The following is a 20,463-nucleotide window of genomic DNA, read 5'->3' as shown; positions in this document are numbered from 1 at the left end:
ATTTAATGACGGCTTTGTCTGTCTGCGGCTAAGGCCAAAGCGTTGCCGGCCTCGAATGGCCAACAGCTGCTAACGGTATTGTCAATAGCCATATCGAAATTTACAGTTTAATTAACTGTGCAGCGGCAAGTCGAACGAGTTTTCTATTGCCAAGGGAAATAGCTAATGCAAAACCATCAACTAGAGAGAGAGAGTGGGAGAGTGGAAGTGAGGGAGAACTCTGTTTATTGCCATAAGAGATAATCACTTTTGCATTGAAATTGCAAAATACAAAAAATATATGTATGCATGTATGTAGATGCTATATGAAGGGCTTTTGTTTCAGCTGCAATCAGCTTTGGCCAGCCGGGGGAGCTGTTGCCAATTGGCAATTGGTTGATTAGCATAATAAACGCGAATGCCACATAAAATTTTATTAAATTCCAAAACCCTCGACTGGAAGCACTTAACAGCTTAACAGATTTACGGTGCACAAAAGACCAAAGCCATAAACAACAACAACAACACGCAGAGCAACTAAAAACTGACAATTGATTGTGTCCTTTCAGCAGTGAGCAGACAGTGGGCGTGGCAGAGTGTGGGCATAGTTTTGTGGGTCAGGCAATTGGCAAGTGCACTAAAAGCCAAACAACTGACAGGCGCCAAAAAGAGACACAAAGAGAGAGAGAGAAGGCGAGTGAGTGTGTTGTCAACACTGCAATAGTGCGCCCAGGTATTTGCCAGTGGGCGTGGCACTGGCTGTCAACAATGTGTCTAACGGCAGCTGACAAGTGTGCACGCCTCACAGCTGGCCGTCGAGACAGACCTCGACATGCCGAGTCTCTGCACTTTTCGGCGGCGGCCGCCGTTTCGTCCAGGTGGGCGGGGCAGTGGAGGGGCCTAGGCTGATGTACGCCTTTGGCTGGCTTCATTAGGAACCAAGCCATGTGCACTTGTCGGCTGTCCGTCCATCTCACTCACACTCTCTCTCTCTCTCCCTCTCGCTCTCGCTCTGTCTGACTGCCAAAGTGCCTGCTGCACTTGCTGCTGCAGCTGCACAAACTATTTACGTTGCCACACACGCCCACTTTTCTGCTTTTTTTGTGCTTTCTTCTGCTGCCGCGCCTTGGGGGCTGTCGCTCTTGTTGCCGGCTGTTGTCTGTTTTTGTGCGCGACACTCTCGAAAGTTCAATGCACGCGCCTTTGTTTTGCCTACACAGTTTTGTAGGCTAAATGTAGCATTTGGCAGGCAATTTCTCTTGCCTTTCAGCAGCCTTTTTAGCCCGGCTCCCCAAAGCCGGTGCTACGCAATTTGGCTTAATGCCAGCTCGCAAACTTGGTCTTTGGGTTAAAGCGCAGAGACAGAGTGAATAGCGGGAGAAAGAGAGAGAGAGAAAGAGAGAAAGAGAGAGAGAGAGAGCGAGAGGGAGATTCTCTGGCTTATCTAGGGTAAAGATAAAAAAATTAAGCATAGTTCCAGGCGGCGCTTGTCCAAGTGCTGTTGACTTGATGAAGAAAGTTTTATTGGCCAACTGGCTCTGCTTCAGCTAACCAGCTAACCACCTGCCAGCTGCCTTGTCCTGCCACCCACCTCCCACCTGCCCATGCTGTTATTTCATTTGCCTTTTTAATTTTATACAAATATTTTGGTCGCAATTTTTTAAGCATTTACTTCATATTTCGCTGCTCTTGTCGGAGTTTTATTAAAATGTTGACAGCTTGTTTCGCTCACGCAAAACTTTCCTGATGACAAAGCCAGAGAAAACTCTGCAAATAGAGTAGAAAAATGTATATAGTAGATATATATAAATATACAAGTATATATATAGATAAAAGCAGAAAGCAAAGCGAGATATAAAAGAAGCATTTGACCAGCTCTCAATATTCTTACTCGTTCTCATTGACATTCTTTATATATATACTTTGTAATAATCAACAAATTATTTAAAAAACTAAAATTAATAATATTAAAAATTAATAAAAAAAAATAATAATTAAACAAAGTTATGATTAAAATATTTTTATTATAATTTGAATTATATTATACCACAATCAACTATTTCTGAGTGACTTAAGTGCATCATATAAAATATTATACATTTATATTCAACTCTTCATTTCCATAAAATGTTCCTTATGTTTCAAATACTCTAAAAACATATTCAATAGCTTCTTTGCCAGCCCTGACTTTAGGCACATATTCAATTACCAATTCAATATATATTCCATATATCTTTGCAACAGTCTCGCATAGCTCAATAACTGAAGCCAAGTCAGATGCGAAGCCTTTGTATTTTGCGCATTAGGCGCGCATTATCCATAAGTAAGACAACAATCAGAGAATTTATTTGATTTCACGCCCCTAAATGTTATATTTGCTTTGGTAAGTTTTATTATTCATAATTTGTGCATTAAGTAAAGAACTTGACAGCCCCATTGTCATTTCGTCTGTTTCGAGGCAAATGCGCAAATATCGAAAAGAATAGAGTGAAAGAAGTAGCAGGAGCAGGAGCAGGAGCGGGAGGAGAGGGCAGGCTATGACAAATACTAAACATGAAGAAGACAAAGACTTGGAGCTTAACTGCTGGCGGGTTCATTGGTGGTTGCAGCCAAATCTTGCCACATGCCTGCGCATATTAAGTGGCACGTGGTGGCAACATTCGCCTGCCTCTGCTCTCTCTCTCTTTCGTTGCGCTGGCAGAGCAGCTTGGCCTGGCCATATGTGCGGCATAATGAGGACGTCGCCGAGGCAAGTCGTGCATGCAGGCACAGCCGCAACGCTGACAGCAAATCAATTCATATGCCTAGCCATACACAGAGGGCGGCAGAGACACGCAGTATTATAATCCACCACCCACCCACATGTGGTGCGTGCTAGTGGTGGCGGTGGGGCAGAGATGAATTCATCAAAACGCTGCCTATTGTTGTGTGCGGTTAACTGCAAATATGACTCGAGGGTGCGACAGGCCATTATATAGAAAATGGACTCTGTCCGAGCCACAGCCACAGCCAAAGCCGAGGCAAAAGCAAAAGCCTCGAGCGCTTTATCATTTAGTCTTTTGCTCTTTAGCTGGACAAATGAAGTCAATTGGATTGCGCCGTGTCTGGACTCGGGGCTTAGAGTCGCATCAAAGAAAATTGTTTTAAGCGTTCAGAGCGAAGAGCTGCGATTAGCATCTGCTTACGCTTTGGCCAAAAGTTCAGGCAGCCAGCCAAGCGTTGAGTGGGGTAAAATCTGATAGCCAACGCACACGGGCCGTGCCGTGCCGTACCGAATGACAAAGAACTTGGCGGCTTAACAAGCAAAAGACTTCAGCCACGCAGCCGGCACCACCCAACCACCCAGGCAACCACCCGCACTGCCATTTCGCCATTAGCGGGCAAAAGTCTTTGCTCGCTCGCTTCTTAGTTTGCTGGCAATTGCAGTTTATGCTCAAAGTTTAGTCCTGGCCCGGGCCACGCTGGTCACGTTTATTACTCACTCATTTGTTTCTGGACCACCTACTCCATGGAGTAGCCTTGCAGCGCGAGACTGTCATATTAAGCAACTTTTGCCATTCCGTTGGCCAGCTGAGGCAGCTCTGTGAGCTGAGCCGAGTGGCCGAGCGGCGATAGAAATCTTTTTGTTCATTTCATTTTATGTCTACTCTGCCACACACACACACACACGCACGTAGAGAGGCGGAGAGCGAGACGGAGACACACACACTAACGCATATCTTTGGCAATTTCCTGGCAGCTCATTCGTTGGACTCAGCCTGTCGTTGCGATGCCTCAATTTGACATTGATGTGCCAAATGTGAAAATTCGCCCTCTCCCACACCCTCTCTCTCTCACTCTCTCTCTTATTCGCTCTCTTTCCCCAACTGAAGCAAAAAGTGCAAAAACTAAAATGAAATAATAAAGTTTAGTTCAGTATATATATTCAAACCGAAGAATAAATACTCTTACTCAACTAGAAAGCTTGCCAAGTGTGTGATTTGGTTAGGAATTAATTCAATAAAATGCCAAACTTTGATTTGGTTTTGATTACTAAGCTTAGTGGGAGAAAAGCTAGAATGTATAGATAGAAATCATTCAATATTATTATAATATTTATTTATATACTTAAATTTTGTGATAGCTGGATAGAATGCTAGTTGACTAAATGAATTTTTGCATATCAAAAATATATGAAAAGATTTAAAAAAAAATTAATACTTGCAGAAAACTGAAAAATACATATAATCTATAGAAATTTATTTATATAAAACCAAAAATTATATCTAAAATATTGTTTATAGTAGTTATTATGGGATATTAATTTATCAATACTTCAATGATTATTATTTATATCCATATTAAATATTAATTTATCCATCTTTACATATATTTCCAAGTGAAAACAACTTCTTTATTAATTATACATTATTTTCTGCTGCTATTAAATATTAATTTAACAATCTTTACATACGTTTACTCAATACTTAGTCTTCATTTTATTATATAATTAATATTATATAATTAATTAATATATTATTATAAATAAAAGTGTGTAGTGTATATTCCTTTCATAAATTGCATAGTTTAACGGTTCGTCTATTATACTTAAACAATTGTATTGTATAATTCACTTATATTTATTTACAATTAAACACAGAGTCTCATGTGTAGCTAGCGCAACTTCCGAATGGAATAGAGTATCGAACACATTGTAGCTGTACATGCGAAAGGCTGTGCTGAAATGTAATTTGGCAAAAATTGTTGGCGTTGTGCGTGTGTTTGGCTGTGTGTCTGTGTTTTGGCTATGTCGGTTACAGTCGAATGAATGAAACCCAATCTGTCTGTCTGCCAGTCAGAGGCAGAGGTAGTGGCAGGGGCAGCGCATTGACGTTCTGCGCCCGGCCAAACACACACAAAACTCGTGCGTTAGTCATTTTGGCACTTTCTCATGCTGTCAGCTTACAGAGTAACGCCTACTTTTTTTGCTGCTGCTGCTGCTGTTGCTGCTGTGGCAGATTAGTATTTCGAGCCCTTTTTCCTGCTATCCTCTTCAGTTCTGTCTTGGCATCGATTCGATTGTGCATTCAATGTCAATTTGCGGAGATGGCAAGGCAAATGTTTGCGTAGAGCCGAGCTGAAATATAAATCATTAGTCAGAGGCGTTGAAAGTGGGTGAAGCAGGCCAATTACAAGGTGCAATTAGCCGCCCCCTGCTCACGCGCGAGCCCCTGGCTCGTTGAACATAGCAGACAGGAGTTGTAATTAATATAGTTTCGCTCAAACTAAAAAAAAAATTATAAAAAAAAAATGAAAAATCTTGTTGCGAACTGTTTGCAATTGCAACAATATTTCATGGGACTCGCCACTTGCGGTTGGCTGTGGCATGTGGCATGTGGCAAGTGGTGGGCCGCTCTCCTGGCCATTGCAAACTCATTTACAATTAAAACAACATTAATTTGCTTCTAATATGACCTCAAGCAGCTCGCCCGCAAAATTCAAATTGCCGCACAAATGGCTAAAGCTGCTCAAATGGCCAGCAAGGGTGCGGAAGCGCGACGCCCGCCTCTGGCCACAGAAATGTAATTAAATTACGCTGAAAAACAATGTCCTGCCCCAACTGCTAGCAGCAGCAGCCGCAGCAGCCGCAGCAGCAGCGGCAGCAGCAGCAGCAGCAGCAGAGAACAAAAACTTAAAACGCTTAGCCACGCCCCGCGCTTTTCATGCTGTGCGAAAATTTCGCATAATTGCGTCAGCAAACGCATAAATTGCCAAAGACAGCTGCCCTTGGGGCGTCACAGCGTGTGGCATGTGGCATGTGGCATGTTGCACGTGTAGCATGTTGGCCATCCATCGAGTCGCAGTGACAGGCATATAGCACTGATCGCTCGAGTGGGTGGGTGGGCGAGTGGTTGCGTGGGCAAGTGGTTGGGTGGTGCTGCAACAATCAAACGATGCAAATGTCAAACGGCGGCAACCCGGTGCAACCCTGCATTGTGCTATGTAACGTGGCATGAACCAAGGTGTTGCATGTTCACATTGCCGCCGCCACCGCCACCGCTGCTGCTGCTGCTGCTGCCCGTTGCATGCCTGTCACTCGAAGCTTGTCATGCATTGCACATCATTTTATTTTCCTTTTATATACCACCCCTACTCTCTCTGTCTCTCTCTGCCTCTCTCTCTCTTTCTCTCTCTCGCTCTGCTATTTTTTGCCAACTTAAATTACATTAAGCATGAAATATTATGCTAATTATGGCTGATTTCATTCCATTTGCCGCGCTCAAAGCAGACAAAGGACGCGTCGCGCAATATCATAAAAGACAATGCAAATGAATTAAAATTAAATGGCAGCAACAACAATAACAACAACAACAACAACAACGAGTAGAAGAAAAATAAAAATTAAAAGCCATAAAATGAAGGAAAAGTGGAAATTGAAATGTAATGCAGTCGCGTCGCAGTCGCCAGCGGCGTTCGTCTGCTGTCAGATGTTGCACGTTGCATGTGGCACGTTGCGCGTTGCTCTTTATCTGGTTGCCGTCTCGGCAGCTGCCCATGTTGACTTCATATTTGCTTCGTTGATTCGCGCATCATGCGCAATTTTATGTCAAACGTGGCGTATGCGTAATTTCTCATTTAGCCCCCCCTCGAGGTGCGTATGTGTGTATGTGTGTGTGCACTTTTTAAATGATTTTGCCTGAGCACTTTCAGCTCGAAAATGAGAAATTAAATTATTTGCTGCTAATGTCTAGAAAAGCGCGTGTAAGGGTTGTGAATGTGGGTGTAGAGGGAGCTGGAGTAGGGCTGGGGCTGGGGCTGCTTTCAGCGGAAATGATACAGCAAAAGAGCAAAGCGGCAGCAGCAGCCGGCAGCAGCCGGCACACGCCGGCCTGGCCAAAAAGCTGAAATGAAAACTAAAACTCATTTCTGCCAAATTAAACTGAAATGTGCCCCAGCTACAAATATGAGTTAAAAGCGAAACGCTCGGGCACATGTGTGCGTGGAGCGTAGAGCATGGAGCGTGTAGCGTTCGCATCTCAAATGTAAAATTAAAAGGCATTTCCGCAAAATGTCAGCGTCATATTGTAAAACATGAGTATTTAATTAGAAAATACTTTCAGGCTGACTCACAGCGACAGCAGGCGGCAGGCAGCAGCCAGGACCTGCACAGTTTCCTCTCCCACTCTCTGTCTCACTCCCTCTCTCTCACTCTCTCGCTCTTTGCCTGTCGATGTGTGTATGTGCTGCTAATGAATTTCGCCAGTGCACAAGCTTGTGCTTTTTAACAACTTAACATAGTCGCATATGTTGTACAAAATACCTTTTTCCTTAGAGTGCAAAGCGGCGAATGGCGAGCATAGCTCTTCAGCACGGCTGGCTGGGCCAGGGAGGGGCGCCGGGGCGGAGGCATCGCGACGACGCGCAACAGCTGAAAACTTTGCATGTATGCCGCATATTAGCAGCGAACAAGCAAACTAGCGCCAACTACGACAACCTGGAGCGAACGAGTGCGAGCCATGAAGTGGGCGGGCAGGCGGCACCAAATGTGTTGCCTTAAATTGCCAACAACAACAACAGGAGCAGCAGCAGCAACAACTGAAAACAACGACTGTGCTAATGGCCACGCATTATTCAAAGTCTCGTTCTCAGAATGTCGGAGGGATAAGCAGTGGGTGGGCGGGGAGTGGTAGCTGGTGCGGGTGCGGGTGCGGGTGGTTAGGTTAGATTGGGCGCTGGGAGTGAGAGCAACAACTCTGTAGTTGTCCAGTGGGCATGTCAAAACTCATTTGCCGTTAACGAGCAGCTATTGTGCTTATAAAAGGATTATTTACAAATCACTGACTTTCAAAAATTGTCAACTGCAGGGCAAATGCCAGCGCTCACCCACCCACCCACAGTCCGGAGACCGGCAGAGCCGCTGGCAAATGCTTTGATCTACAATTTATGAAATTAACCCTTAAGTGGTGCCTGCCGGCAGCTGCTGCCTCTGCTGCTGCTCCTGCTGCTGCTCCTGCTGCCTCTGCTGCTGTTGATTTCCTGACAGAGACATCAACATTTCAGTGAATGCTTCACTTCAAGTTGATTTCTTTTAGCTGATTACGCGCCAGCACAACGGAAACAGGATGCAGTGCCACTGATTGTTATGAATACACTATGCTACAAGAGTGGTGGGGCTGCGTGTAAATGGACTTGCATTCCATTTGGCTGACATGCTCAAAGACCTTAATGCTTTAAGCCGTTTAAAGAGCTTGCTGACTTGGCTGACACTCCAAGTGTGTGAGGGAGAGGGAGAGTGGGAGAGGGCCAGCTACACACTGACTGGCCCTTAATTGATACCTTTGTTTGCATTGCGGTCACTCTAATTGGTGTTTGCATGCGGCTTGAAGTCTTGTGTAAATACGGGCTGACCAGACAGACGTTGCTTCTTTGTAATTTTGCGTGCGTTCTGTTTGCTCATTAAACGCTTGCAGCCAACAACCGAAACAACCAAAGCAACAACAACAACAACAACAACAACAGCAGCAGCAAGCAGATGAAGCAAGAACAAGAACAAGAAAAGCAATGTCATCAATTAGCAGTTGGCCGTCGTTGCTCGTCGAATGCCAAGTTTGCGCAAAAAATTGACAGGCTTGAGCGAATCTTGTGGCATTGCGGCACCTAATGAGCAAATGTGAAGCCGCTCTCTCACACATACAAGCATATGACACGCCTACACGCCCAGCCACACACCCACTCGCCCACTCGCCCACTGCTTAGTGGCACTTACAAGCGCACGTCAAAAGTTATTAGCCTCAGCTCAAATAATTTGTGTTGTGCCAAGAAAGCTGATTACTAAATACATAGTACAACGCATAAACAAAGTCATTTTGGCCAGCAATAACAAAATTCGTTGCCAAAAAAAAGTTTTTGACTGCTCCTGCTCCTGCTGCTGCTGTTCTTGCTCCTGCTGCTGCTGTTGCTGCTGCTGCTGTCATTGCCAAATCCTAGCACGAGCTGGCGTTCCTTACATATATATATATATAAAGATATGTGCATGTCTATCTATCTGTATATATATAGAGTTCCTGCTTCGATTTCTTGTCGATATCTCAGCGCTGTTGGCAACATATTCCTGCCTCATAAGTAGACAACTTTTGCAGCTGTCCTGTCAGAGACGTGAGGGCGTTAAACTCATGCATCACTTTAGCCTTTATCCCATCCGCTGCTATGCTTAACTAACTGCTATACATATAAGCATGTGTGTGTGTGTGTCGCACATTTCTTTCTCCTCTTCTTCTTCTTCGTTTTCTTTGGCTGAGTGCGTCTTTGTGGGATGTGTGTCAAGAGTTGCTAAGAGCTGGAACGCGCTGCTGTCGAAGCATTGAAAATAAATTTATAACGTATACGTCATGTGGGCTTCGCGCAGTTTTGCAGTTTATTGCATTTGTCGCTGGCATTGCAGAACTTCAATAAATTATTTTATTGCGACAGTTATTTTGCTTCCCCAGAAGATGTTGCTGAACGTACTCGCACACCCACCCACACACACACACACACGAATATATAGATAGATATTTATATGTATCTTTGTTGCTTTTTGAAGCTATTTGCTGTCATTTCGCATTGGCTTGCTTTGGCAGCAAATTGCAAATGACTTTATGAATTTTTTCCTCTGCCACTCGATGACGAACCGACAAGCCGAGAAAAGGCAATACACATGCCATCTATACATATATAGAATATATGTATATATTTATACATGCACTGTATAATAAGCTATGAAATTGATTCTCTGCCCCGCATAAACTTTGGAATTACATAATAAATTTGTGCAGAATGCATAATGAAGATTACAGTTACTCGGCCATATAGAAACGATGTGACTATCGCAATGAATACGCATTTGGGATGCTCGAGAGTCTATAATCAAGCACTTAAATCCGGGGCAGGCAGTAAACCCCAGCCCAGAGCCCCATTTACGTAATGTTCGGCTTTAAGAATCCGTGCAACAACAATGTTAACGGTGTATTTGGCCTCGCTTGTGGCAGCACCCGCCCGGTATAAAATCAAGCACTTGGTTAGCCCATCAAAACTTGACACTTTTCTGGCGTCCTTAATAAAAAAGTCAAACAGTCAAGCGGCAATAGACGACAAGCGACAGCCGACAGCCGGCAACACCTTTTGGCGCCTGAAGCGCTTAATGTTAAAATTACCTGGGCAGGGGACACAAAGGAAAAGAAGAAGCAAAAAAAAAGGGAAAGCAACTGCGAGGCTAGAAATGAAAAAGGCTGCGGCGCGAGACGCCAACGGGCAATAAGTAGCAAAAATTACGCTAAACGCAGCAATTTCCTGGTAAATTGCACAACACACACACACACACACACACACCTGCACACACACACATACAGCTGCAGGTGTGCTGGCAGCGGCATAAAATTCAAGCAACTATAAATAAGGCATAAAACACAGAGGCGCAAACATTTTATAATGCGCAGCGTGTCGCAAGCTCAGGAGCTGCTGGGGTGGGGTGGGCTGCGGGGGCGTGGCAGACAGCCTGTCAATTTCCTGCAGCAGCAGCAGCAGCAGCCGCGCACGCATATGAGAGGCAGCGTGAGAATTTTAATGCGTGTCATATTTGATTGATGCCAGCTCTCGAGCTCTGGCAACAATGTCAAGAGTTCAGCTCCTGCCGGCCGCCCCCTGCAGGTATGCAATGGGCGTGCCAACTGTGCGTGGGGCCAATTTCATGTCCTTGGATAAAAATCATTTGCTTGTCACTGCGAGTTGCTCTCTCTCTGTGTGTGTGTGTGTGTGTGAGTGCGTGGCTGTTTATTGTGTGCATGTTGCGTAATTTAACGTCGCTTCTTGCTTAACAATTTTATTGGTTTCACTCTGTCTCTCTCCGTCTCTCCCTCTCTCCCTCTCGCTCTCTCTCGCACTGCCGGAGGAAGTTTGGGCTACGCAATTTACTGCCACTAGGCAACTGCCTGCCAAGCTGTAAATATTTGCACACACACACACACACACACGCACAGCAGCAGGCCGGGGGTGCTTTTTACAGCTGTGTCGAGACTAACACACACACACACACACACACACACACACTTTGGCAAGTGTGTGCCATAATTTATGCCAAGACAAACGATGTGTGTCTGGTGGCAGGAGTTGCAGGGAGCGTAAGTGCATTAGGCGAACGCTTTTAGTGCCCTAAGGGGAACGCCGACTTAATAATTTGCGCGAATTGGCGTCAAGCGGCAAACTAATTTGAGTTAAGCGCATTGTACATACACCCACACACACACACACAAGTATTGTTTGCTATAAACTCTGCCCCACAGCTAAACCATTCATGCAACATATAAATATTTAAGCACTAACCCCTGCCTGGTCCACTAACCGAGCCTAACAATTATTTAGCATTATTATTAAGCAGCTAGCACTGCCCCAGACCATGCTCATCGCACCCAGCGCCAACATCAATAACCATCATTAACCAGCTCATAATAATCGCTAATCGTAAATCGTAAATCGCTAATCGCTAATCGTTAATCGCTAATCGTTAATCGTAGTTCCCGTTATCTTCTCGAGTAACTGCATCAACCCAACCCGAGCTGCACCACTTTGCATTTTATACTCCACATACGAAATTAATACATGTACATGATTATATAGACATGATTATGCAGATCATGTTTAGCTGTCACACCCACCACTGTCCACTGTCCAACGCCCACTAGTCCACTCGTCCACCAACCCATGCTGGCCACGTTTATGTAACTTTCATTTTGGTGCTGTTTTGCTGTTTGCTTGCAGGATGGACAACGCGGCCATTTAGAGGGTCTTGCATCCGTCTATTGTGAATTGTTAATGGCTCCCTTTGGGGATATTTTAAGTGCTTTAGAAAATGCTAGACAAGCAGCATGGGCGGAGCGCAGTCCGCTCCATCCCGCCGGCGGCAGCAGCGGCGGCGCCAGCGGCAGCGGTGGCAGCGGCCTCAGCGGCAGCGCCGGCGGCAGCGGCAGCGCTACCGTCGGCGGCATGCAACATCGCCAGCAGCACGGCCATCGCGGTCACTCAGCGCACGGCGCCGGCCTGCCAAATAGTCATAGTCAGCCCATTTATGTGCCAGGAAAGTACTCGGTATGTATGCCAACACCAACAACAACAACAACTACTACTACTGCAAATAATAACAACAACAACAATAAAGACTGGGCCAGCATTGACAACAAATTATTTGCTTAAAATATTTACAGAAAAGGCTAAAAAACAAACATAAATAAATCTATAAACATTTTATTGATGTTGGCGTTGATTTGGCAAATAGTTAAAAAAAAATACAAGATAAATAAATATGAGCAAATGAAATTATGCTACAAATAAATTATGCAAACCGAAAGAAATGTGAAAAAATGTTAAATGATTTTTGTAAATATTTGTGAATTTGTGTTGTTTTACGTTTTGCTTTGCCTCTGCCGCATGCTGCACGCGCACACGGATTGAATACTTTAGCATTTGATTAACCAACTCGCTCTCTCTCTCTCTCTCTCTCTCTATTTATGTTGGCCTTTTATAGCCCTCCAGCTGCTTGTCGGACAAGGAGGAGGACGAGATCTACGGCTTTGGCTATGGCGTCTTTGCGCCGCGAGTGGCACGCGGCGGCTTGACACAGCAGCAGCAGCTGTTGCAGCAGCAGACACTGCAAACGCAGCACAGCATACAGCAGCAACAGTTGCAGCACCAGCACCAGCAGCAACAACTACCAATTGTGCCAGGCCAACAGGCGGCTGGACAGCCCGGCGTTGGACCACAACAGCATCAGACACTCCCGCCAAACGCAGCGCACCTGAACTTTGTGCAGCAAAAGTGAGTACAAATAGTGTGGGAGAGGGAGGGGGAGAGAGGGGAAAGCTTTCTCCGAGAAGAACAGTTTGGTAATGTCGTTTCTCTCTCTCTCTGTGCTTACAGCTGCCTGAGTCCACGTTCCGCATACTTCTACGAGTTCCCACCGACTGCAGGTGAGTTCGGTTACAGTTAGGATTAACAATTTAGCAACTCCCCATTCAATTTCTGCTCCTGCTCCTGCACAGAGGGACGCGAGACAAAGAAGCGCACGACTCTGGCGCGGCTGCTGAAAGGCTTGAAAACTGTCAATCGAAGGGATCGCAACAATCAACAAAATGGCGCACAAGCCAGGGTAAGTTAACAATACGAACACACACACACACACACATTTATATGTTTGTATATGTATAAGCCATGCTCTGCTATGTAAAACTTGTACAAGTGGAAGTCATTTTCGTAGCTCGGTTTTATGACCGCAAGCAAATTGTTTGTCCTTTTGCCTTTCATTTAAATCAACTGCGGTAATTCTTTCAATTTATTTGGCCCGAGCTTCCTTCTGGCCCGCTGTAGTCCTTCGTACATTTCATAATATTTCGCTTTGTAACAATTCCTTTGCGCGCCTTCCCCCGCCCACTCGTGCGCCGCCCACATCGACATCGCTTGTCGTTTTATGACTGCGTCTTGGCTGATGCTGCTGTACTTAATCTTGGCCCTGGGGACATGTAAATTTTTATGCGCGCCGAGAAATCCCGCGCCAGCCGAAACGGTTAAAAATGTGCCCGCCGATGCTGCTGCTGCTGCTCCTGTTTGACGGCTCCAGTTGCTTCAGCTGCTCCCACGACTCCTGCTGCTCCTGCTGCTGCTGCTGTTATGCCTGCCGGGTATGTCTACATTGGCACTTCTTTCTTGACTATGGCATAATGTGCCGTGCCCTGCCCTGCTCTGCTGTGTAGTCGGTTTATCTGCGCGCGTCCTTTCCACAAAGGACATATTCAGGCGCCGAGCGCCTTTGATTAGAGCCCAGCCACCTTAGACGCGCGGCTGCCACTATTCCTGCAGAAAGGGGAGCAGGAGCCCACGCCGGCCCGGGCTGGCAATGAAACTGTGGCCAAAGATAACGCAGCCGTAGCAGGACGTCCTCGTCGTCGCTCATAAATAAGCAAGGACATGCATAAATTTTTCAAAAGCTACGAGCGCAACAGAAAAAATAAATATAAATATACAAAAAAAGGGAAAAACGGGAAAGAAAAGCAAAGGAGAAAGCGGAATAAATAAAAGAAGCTGCCAGCTGAAAATAAATAATAAAGCGAATGAGTGAACTGAAGAAGTGAAGAAGTGAACGGGCCCGAATGGCAGCCGAGGGCGGGCAGCGGAGCGCTGCAGCAAATAAGCGCCGGAAATGACTAAGGATATGCGCCTAAGTAGCAGCATCCTTCCACACAAAAAGCTGCCTTTCAAAATATAATTAAACAGCACTCACCTGGCCGTGGCCCATGTGTTTTAGCCGGCAAGGCAAGGCACGGCAAGGCAAGGCCCCGCCCAGCTGATTTGGTATTTATGATAAGAAAACAAACGCATTAGATGGCCAAGAGCAGACGAGGGCTGAAGTGGGCGTGCTGCTGCTGCTGCTGCCTTGAATTGGCCGTGTAGGGGTCACACACACACACACACACACACACACACACTGGCACACACAGAAGCGAGAGAGCTCTCAACACTTGGGTCGCGACCCTCGTTGCCCCGACTCGTTATTAATTAAAAATTAAAGCCCGGCTGAAAGGTGTGAAATACAAAATGGCGTCGTTATGGCGATAAAGCACGTGGCGCCCGCACACTGATTTATGAGTCTCTTTGCCCGGGTCATCCCGAGCTGTGGCCCCCCGTTCGCCTCCGCTCGCCCAAGCGCCGGCCTAGCGAGCCTTGTGCATATTTTAAGGCCAACTGCCTTGAAGTCAGAGTCAATAAGCCGAGAGTGGCAAACTTTCAAACAAAATTCTAAATTGAAAATTATAAATTGAAATTTTGCAAAATCACACAAAGTAAAAAAAAAGAGGAAAATTGAATTTTGTAATTGATATCGATAACCTTTGCGTTCCTTTGCAGGCGGCCAACGATCGTCTGAGACACTTCCAGATGATAAACGGCGGAGCGGGCGCGCCGCAGCAGAGCTTCGAGGAGACAATCCACAGGGTAAGTGAGTGAGTGAGTGAGTGAGTGAGTGTGGAGCCGAGCACGGCGCGTATACTTAATAAATATGTATGGAACTGCCGCAGCAGCTGCCGTTGCATAAATATTTATGCAGTGCAACGCATTTGGCAGCAGCTGCCACAGCAAACAAAATTACTTCAAAAACTGTTTGCAACAACAGCAGCAACAACAGCAACAGCAACAACAATAAGAAAGTTGCAGCACCTACTTATGCCACACCCACCCAGTGGCAGTTGCCCACTTGCTGGCATTGCATTTGCAATGTAATTTCAACACGAAAGCTGCAACCGTTGCTGGCGAGCACGTTTACGTTCCCGTTTACCTGCTGCAGCACGGCGCAGCTCGGCAAGTAGATGCATGCAACATTTAAAAGTTCATTGCCGTCAACATTCATTATTAATGACAGCGCGAGCAGCAACCAAAAACAAGCAGCAAAATGCAATCAACGACGACAACAAACAGACAGCAGCAACAGCAACAGCAACAGTTGCAGCTGCAGCGTGGCAACAGCAACATGACAGTTGCAGCGGCAAGCACTGCATAATGCATGCGGCAACGCCCACCAGCGCGCCACACCACGCCCAGCCGTGTGGCAGTGCACGCATGTTTTTCGCACCCGCCGGAGGAAACTTGAGGCCAGAGCCGAAAAGCAAACTTTAAAGTTTTGCAATGTTCTTGTTGTTGCTGTTGCTATGAACTTGTCTTTTGAATAAACTGTAGGGCACTTAAGAATAAATAAATATACTGTTATTTCAATAATGCTCTCAACTGTTTTCTGTTTCATTCTCGCCAGCTAAAAGTCCAAGAGGCCATGCGCAAGAAGGAGAAGTTTCAACGTGAGCACGAAGAGGTAAGCGAACTGCTAATGGAAATTGCAAATTTCGAAATTGTTTTGCGCAAATTGATGTAAATGAAAATATTTTTGGCAATGCTTATACGCACATACGTGGGGCTGTCTCATGCCGTTTGATTAAAATTGCATGAATCATGCTGAAATATTGTCAATCAATTTGCTAGCCGAATTCCAATTTGTTGCAATTGCAAACAATAAAATTGCAATTGTAAACCAGAAATAAATCAAGCATAAGCGAGAGACTACACACACATACACATAAAATATATATAAATATATATCTAGAGAGAGAGAGAGAGATAGAGAGAGTTTACGCAAAATAAATAAATAAACAAAAACATAAGGCAATCCTGATTGTTGCTGCTGTTGTTGTTGTTGTTGCTGTTGCTGTTTGTGCTTAGGCCCAACAACATTTTGTTTGCCTAAATAAAACATCAACAGCTGCTGGAAAATTAAAATCCATATCCATGCCATTTACCTCGACTATTTGCCGTCCCACAAAACAGTTTAGCTGCCACGCCCACACAACATATCATGCATATTTAAATGCTGGACAATCTCTTAAATTTGTAGTCTCAATTTTGGAAAAGCTAGCAAAACATTTCTTCCCTCCTCTAAAAAAAAAAAGCAATTATTTTGCAGAAGCAGAAAGATGGGCGAGGGGAGGGGGCGAGGCTCTTGGCGTTTAGCAAAACAAATGTTGGAAAACATGCAGAGCAGACGCAAATGTTCATTTAGTTGCACACACACACACTCACACATACGTGTATTCACACTTAAGTACAAGCACACAAAAGACAACAACAACAACAAAAACAATGAACTGTTACGTGGCAAATGATAAACTTTTTGTCTGTCATAAAAATTATTTTTCCACATTTTATCAAATTTTACACAGCTCCAAAGGTAGCACACTAATTGTCTGTGTGTGAGTGTGTAATGTGTGTAATAAATGGGCGTGGCTGAAGTTGGGAAAACACTGTTTGACATGCCAAAAGGTGCCTGGCCAAACAATATAAATAAAATATATATGAAAAGCTGCTTTGACTTTAGAGCAGAAATAATTGGGCGAAAAATGAGCTGTAATTATATCACAAAATAGAATAGACTAAAAGCAAATTAAACAGACTAAAGCAGAGTCAAATGGAGTGAAATTAAATGCCAGAGAATGAAAGAGAATATAAGGAAATTAACTATAGAACATGGAATAGGAGAATAATGAAGGCATAAAAAGGAAAAGAAATCGTAAATGTGAAGAAATCAGCTAGATATGAAATAGAATATGAGAAAAGTGAAGGAGAATAACGAATAAATGGAAGATGGAAGAGACTAGCAGGAGTATAGATAGAGAGGCAGATAGTATATAGGCATAGAAGTAAAAAAAAAAAAAGGAAGATATTAAAGGGTCTGGCTATATTGAAAGCTAATCATGCACAAGGAAGGAGAGAGAGAGAGAGCAGCAATAGAAATTCATCAGTAATGTAATTTCCAAAAGAACTCTGTCACTATGATGTATGTATATAAATGCATTGCTACAAATGAAGCAAACTTTTATAAACGGAAATTGTCAAAGCATTGGGAATCACCTGCTTCACCTGCAACAGTTCGAATCAGTTCACACTGGTTTAGTCGCACAGATTTGTGCCTGATGAAAATATCTGCTGGCTGCCGTGCGATCCACTTGCCTTTATGTGATTTGCCAATCGAAACTCTGCCTCTCTGACATACATAGAGCAGCAGGCAAACCCAGTTAATTATGGAGAGCTCAGTTATCGGCAGCGACGACGCAGCAGCAGCAGCACATATTCCATTTCGTTTGGCTAAGCTGAAAAAGTCCTCTGAAATGCTGTTGCTCTAGCTATTTGAACTGAAAATGCATAATTCTTGCAAACTGAGTGAGATAGAGAGAGAGAGAGAGTGTGAGAGAGGGAGATAGCATGTGGCATGCGTTGCTGCACGACAATTTGTCTGTTTGCATGTCGACGACGTGTCCGCCTAAGCAAAGGCAATAATTTTTGTGCATAAATGAAAAGCACACACACTCGCACACACACACGCGCACACACTGGCAGAGTGGTTGCTGCTGCTGCTGCTGTTGTAGTTGCTGCTTAACTTGTGCAAACAACTTGCTGTTTGTCTAATTGTAATTGCTGTTTTTGTTGCCAGTGCCTGAGCCAGAGCCTGAGCCTGTGTCCGGACCTGGTGCTTCATCTCCGCTGCTTATTTTCCATTTCGGCCTTCTCAAGCGCCAAGAGCTGGCACAACAAATAGAAAGAGCGAGCAAGCAATGTGAATGGGAAAATAAAAGAAATTGTCCCCTGCTTATGAAATATTTATAATAAAACAGAGCAGCAGAGATAGCCGAACGACTCGACCCATGACGGCAGGCAACTCGACCAAAAGCAAATGTTTGCTGGCCAATAATTTGTGCCAACAATCGGGCAGTCAATTAAGCACGGCTCTAGACCAATGTGATTAGCCCAAGGCAACATGCACAAGTTCGGCCACATAAATTTGCAAATTGCTGTGGCAGCCGAGCTCTGCCCGGCAATTGTTGCCTGCTCCTGCTCCTGCTGCTGTTGCTGCTGCTGCTGCTGCTGCCATTTAAATGCATTTTTAATGTAGCTGCCCCGAAAAAGCTTTTAGCTAATTTTTACACTAGTTTCTGATGTTGCGCTGTATCCATTTCTAGCTGCTCTGGCCTGGCCCTGGCATCCTTCTCGCACTAACACTAACACACACACACACATATACATACACCCAGATATATCTTGTTTTTAAATTAGTATGCAGCACATATTGCGCTATTATGTTGCAGGACATTCAAGCAGCATTTCAGTTGTGCTCTCTCTCTCTCTCTCTCTCTCTCTCTCTCTCTCTGTCTCTCTTGAAAATTGTTTTAGTTTTCAAATGGAATTTTGTAATTTTAACGCCTCTGCAGCTCTGCAGAGTAAAAGAAGTGGCTAAAGTCAGCCAGGCTGACGAATAAGCTGAAACTTCATCGCCTGCCCCTGCTCTGAGTACGTCTCGCCTCTCCTTTATAGTCGCCGAGTCACAGTCACGTGCCGGCATACAGCAGACAGACCGAGCTCCACTTTCAGCTTATACATGTATATATATAAATTACTTGGCTCATAGAGTGCACTCATTTGTGCCTAAAACGGGGCTTAGGCAAGGGCTCTGGAGCATTCAGTCAAATAAGTCGCAAGTCGCTTATTGTGAGTCTGAGAGTCTGAAGTATTTGAATTTACATTTTCTCTACTTATTTCGTATTAATTATCTATGAATTTGTTTTGCAGATCTTGCGGGACATACGGCAGGGCCTGCTGCAGATGAGTCGAGGCGAGGGGCGAGCGGGTAAGTTCACATCCGGCTGCTGCGAAATAAATATCTCAATTTAGGCGACCCGGACGACTTGCACTCGACAATCTGGTTAGATGAGTGGGCGTGGCAGCGTCTGGCGAGCGTCACATGCATAAGCGAGCATAAAATCTTATGTCCGTTTCCGGCACCAGCAACAACAACAGCAACAGCAACAGCAACAACTCGCAACTGCGCCACTTGCAACTGTGCAACTTTCTGTGTGCAGCACATGTGGAAAATGGCATTCAAGTGTGTGTGTGTGTGCGAGTGTGTGCGTGTGTGTGCAACGTTGCGTATAATATGATATCATGTTGCCGTTGCACATCATTTCGGCCTGGCAAAAGTTTAGAGCACCGCCTCCAAAGGCCATTTATATGTACCAGACTGTGCCTCGCCCTCTCTCTTCCTCTGTCTCCCCCTCTCGCTCTATCTTGATGGCACTCTAACACCTCGCAGTCTATCCCTTTGCAGATGATACGTACATGTACGACGAGGCGCTGCGCAACGGCCCCGGCACCGTTGGCCAGGGTGGTGCGCATTATGCGGTCAGTGCGCTGCACCACCAAGGTCACTGGTACGACGAGCCGCCCTACGAGAGCGATCCCGATGATTTTCTTATGGCCGGACTTAATTGTGGACCAGCTGCTACCATACAGGTAAGTCTATCAGTGTGTGTGTGTGTGTGAGTGTATACGTGTGTGTGTCTGTGTGTGCAGCTGCTTGAGCTGTGATTTATGAGCGCGGTTTACCAAACACTTGCACGCCCACTTCACGCCGAGCGCACAGCGCGGCTCAGCTAAGCACATTGGCTGGCTGGGATAACTCCGGGCAATTCTCCGGCTGCAACAATGTCGCCGGAGCCATGCAATCGGGTTTTCAGCTTTCGATTTATGCAGCACATTCGTCTTTGCTGTTAATCCTGGCTGAGACGCAGCGCACGCCTCGTTGGCTGCTTTGATTTCTCAGCGGATGCCAAGCACTTCCGCATGCCCTCGGCTTCTCTCCACCCTCCCCTGCTCCCTCTCTCGCTCTCTTTTCTTATCCTTTCTTCTTTTTATTTGCTTTATTAAATTATACGCTGAATATATTTTGCCTGCGCATTGATTTCCAACTTCGATTTGTATGTTCTTTGGCATTTTCGCTTCCACTCGAAGGCAGCGCCAGTGCAAGTCGAACTTCAACTTACTTTACTTTTTATTGACAGTCAAAAAGTGCATAATTCTTGTTGACTTGTTCAACCCGGCGACGACGTCTTG

The 20,463-nt window shown here is 45.1% G+C and overlaps 1 protein-coding gene and 1 long non-coding RNA gene across 8 annotated transcripts in view; both read left to right on the top strand.

Annotated features, from left to right (window-relative positions):
• SKIP (Shal K[+] channel interacting protein) overlaps window positions 1-20,463 on the top strand; it is a 170,231-nt gene that overhangs the window by 138,915 nt on the left and 10,853 nt on the right. For 2 of the 7 annotated variants that reach the window (XM_030389360.2, XM_089260838.1), the window contains exons 3-10: window positions 11,752-12,078; window positions 12,515-12,804; window positions 12,907-12,956; window positions 13,029-13,135; window positions 14,887-14,973; window positions 15,785-15,841; window positions 19,144-19,201; window positions 19,679-19,863. In XM_030389360.2, coding sequence (XP_030245220.1) covers window positions 11,752-12,078; window positions 12,515-12,804; window positions 12,907-12,956; window positions 13,029-13,135; window positions 14,887-14,973; window positions 15,785-15,841; window positions 19,144-19,201; window positions 19,679-19,863 — 1,161 coding nt within the window. Of the gene's footprint in view, window positions 1-11,751; window positions 12,079-12,514; window positions 12,805-12,906; window positions 12,957-13,028; window positions 13,136-14,886; window positions 14,974-15,784; window positions 15,842-19,143; window positions 19,202-19,663; window positions 19,864-20,463 lie in introns of all 7 variants that reach the window. The other 5 variants (XM_030389355.2, XM_089260802.1, XM_089260956.1 and 2 more) reach the window with 4 other exon arrangements.
• On the top strand, window positions 13,155-14,813 carry LOC149092128 (uncharacterized). Its single transcript, XR_016197069.1, has 2 exons — window positions 13,155-14,655; window positions 14,687-14,813. It is a non-coding gene; the product is annotated as an uncharacterized LOC149092128 (long non-coding RNA).

This window comes from Drosophila navojoa, chromosome 2 (genome assembly GCF_054131105.1).
Source record: "Drosophila navojoa isolate 15081-1374.11 chromosome 2, UAZ_NAV_1.0, whole genome shotgun sequence".
Taxonomy (NCBI): domain Eukaryota; kingdom Metazoa; phylum Arthropoda; class Insecta; order Diptera; family Drosophilidae; genus Drosophila; species Drosophila navojoa.
This window is presented reverse-complemented; position numbering and strand designations above follow the sequence as displayed.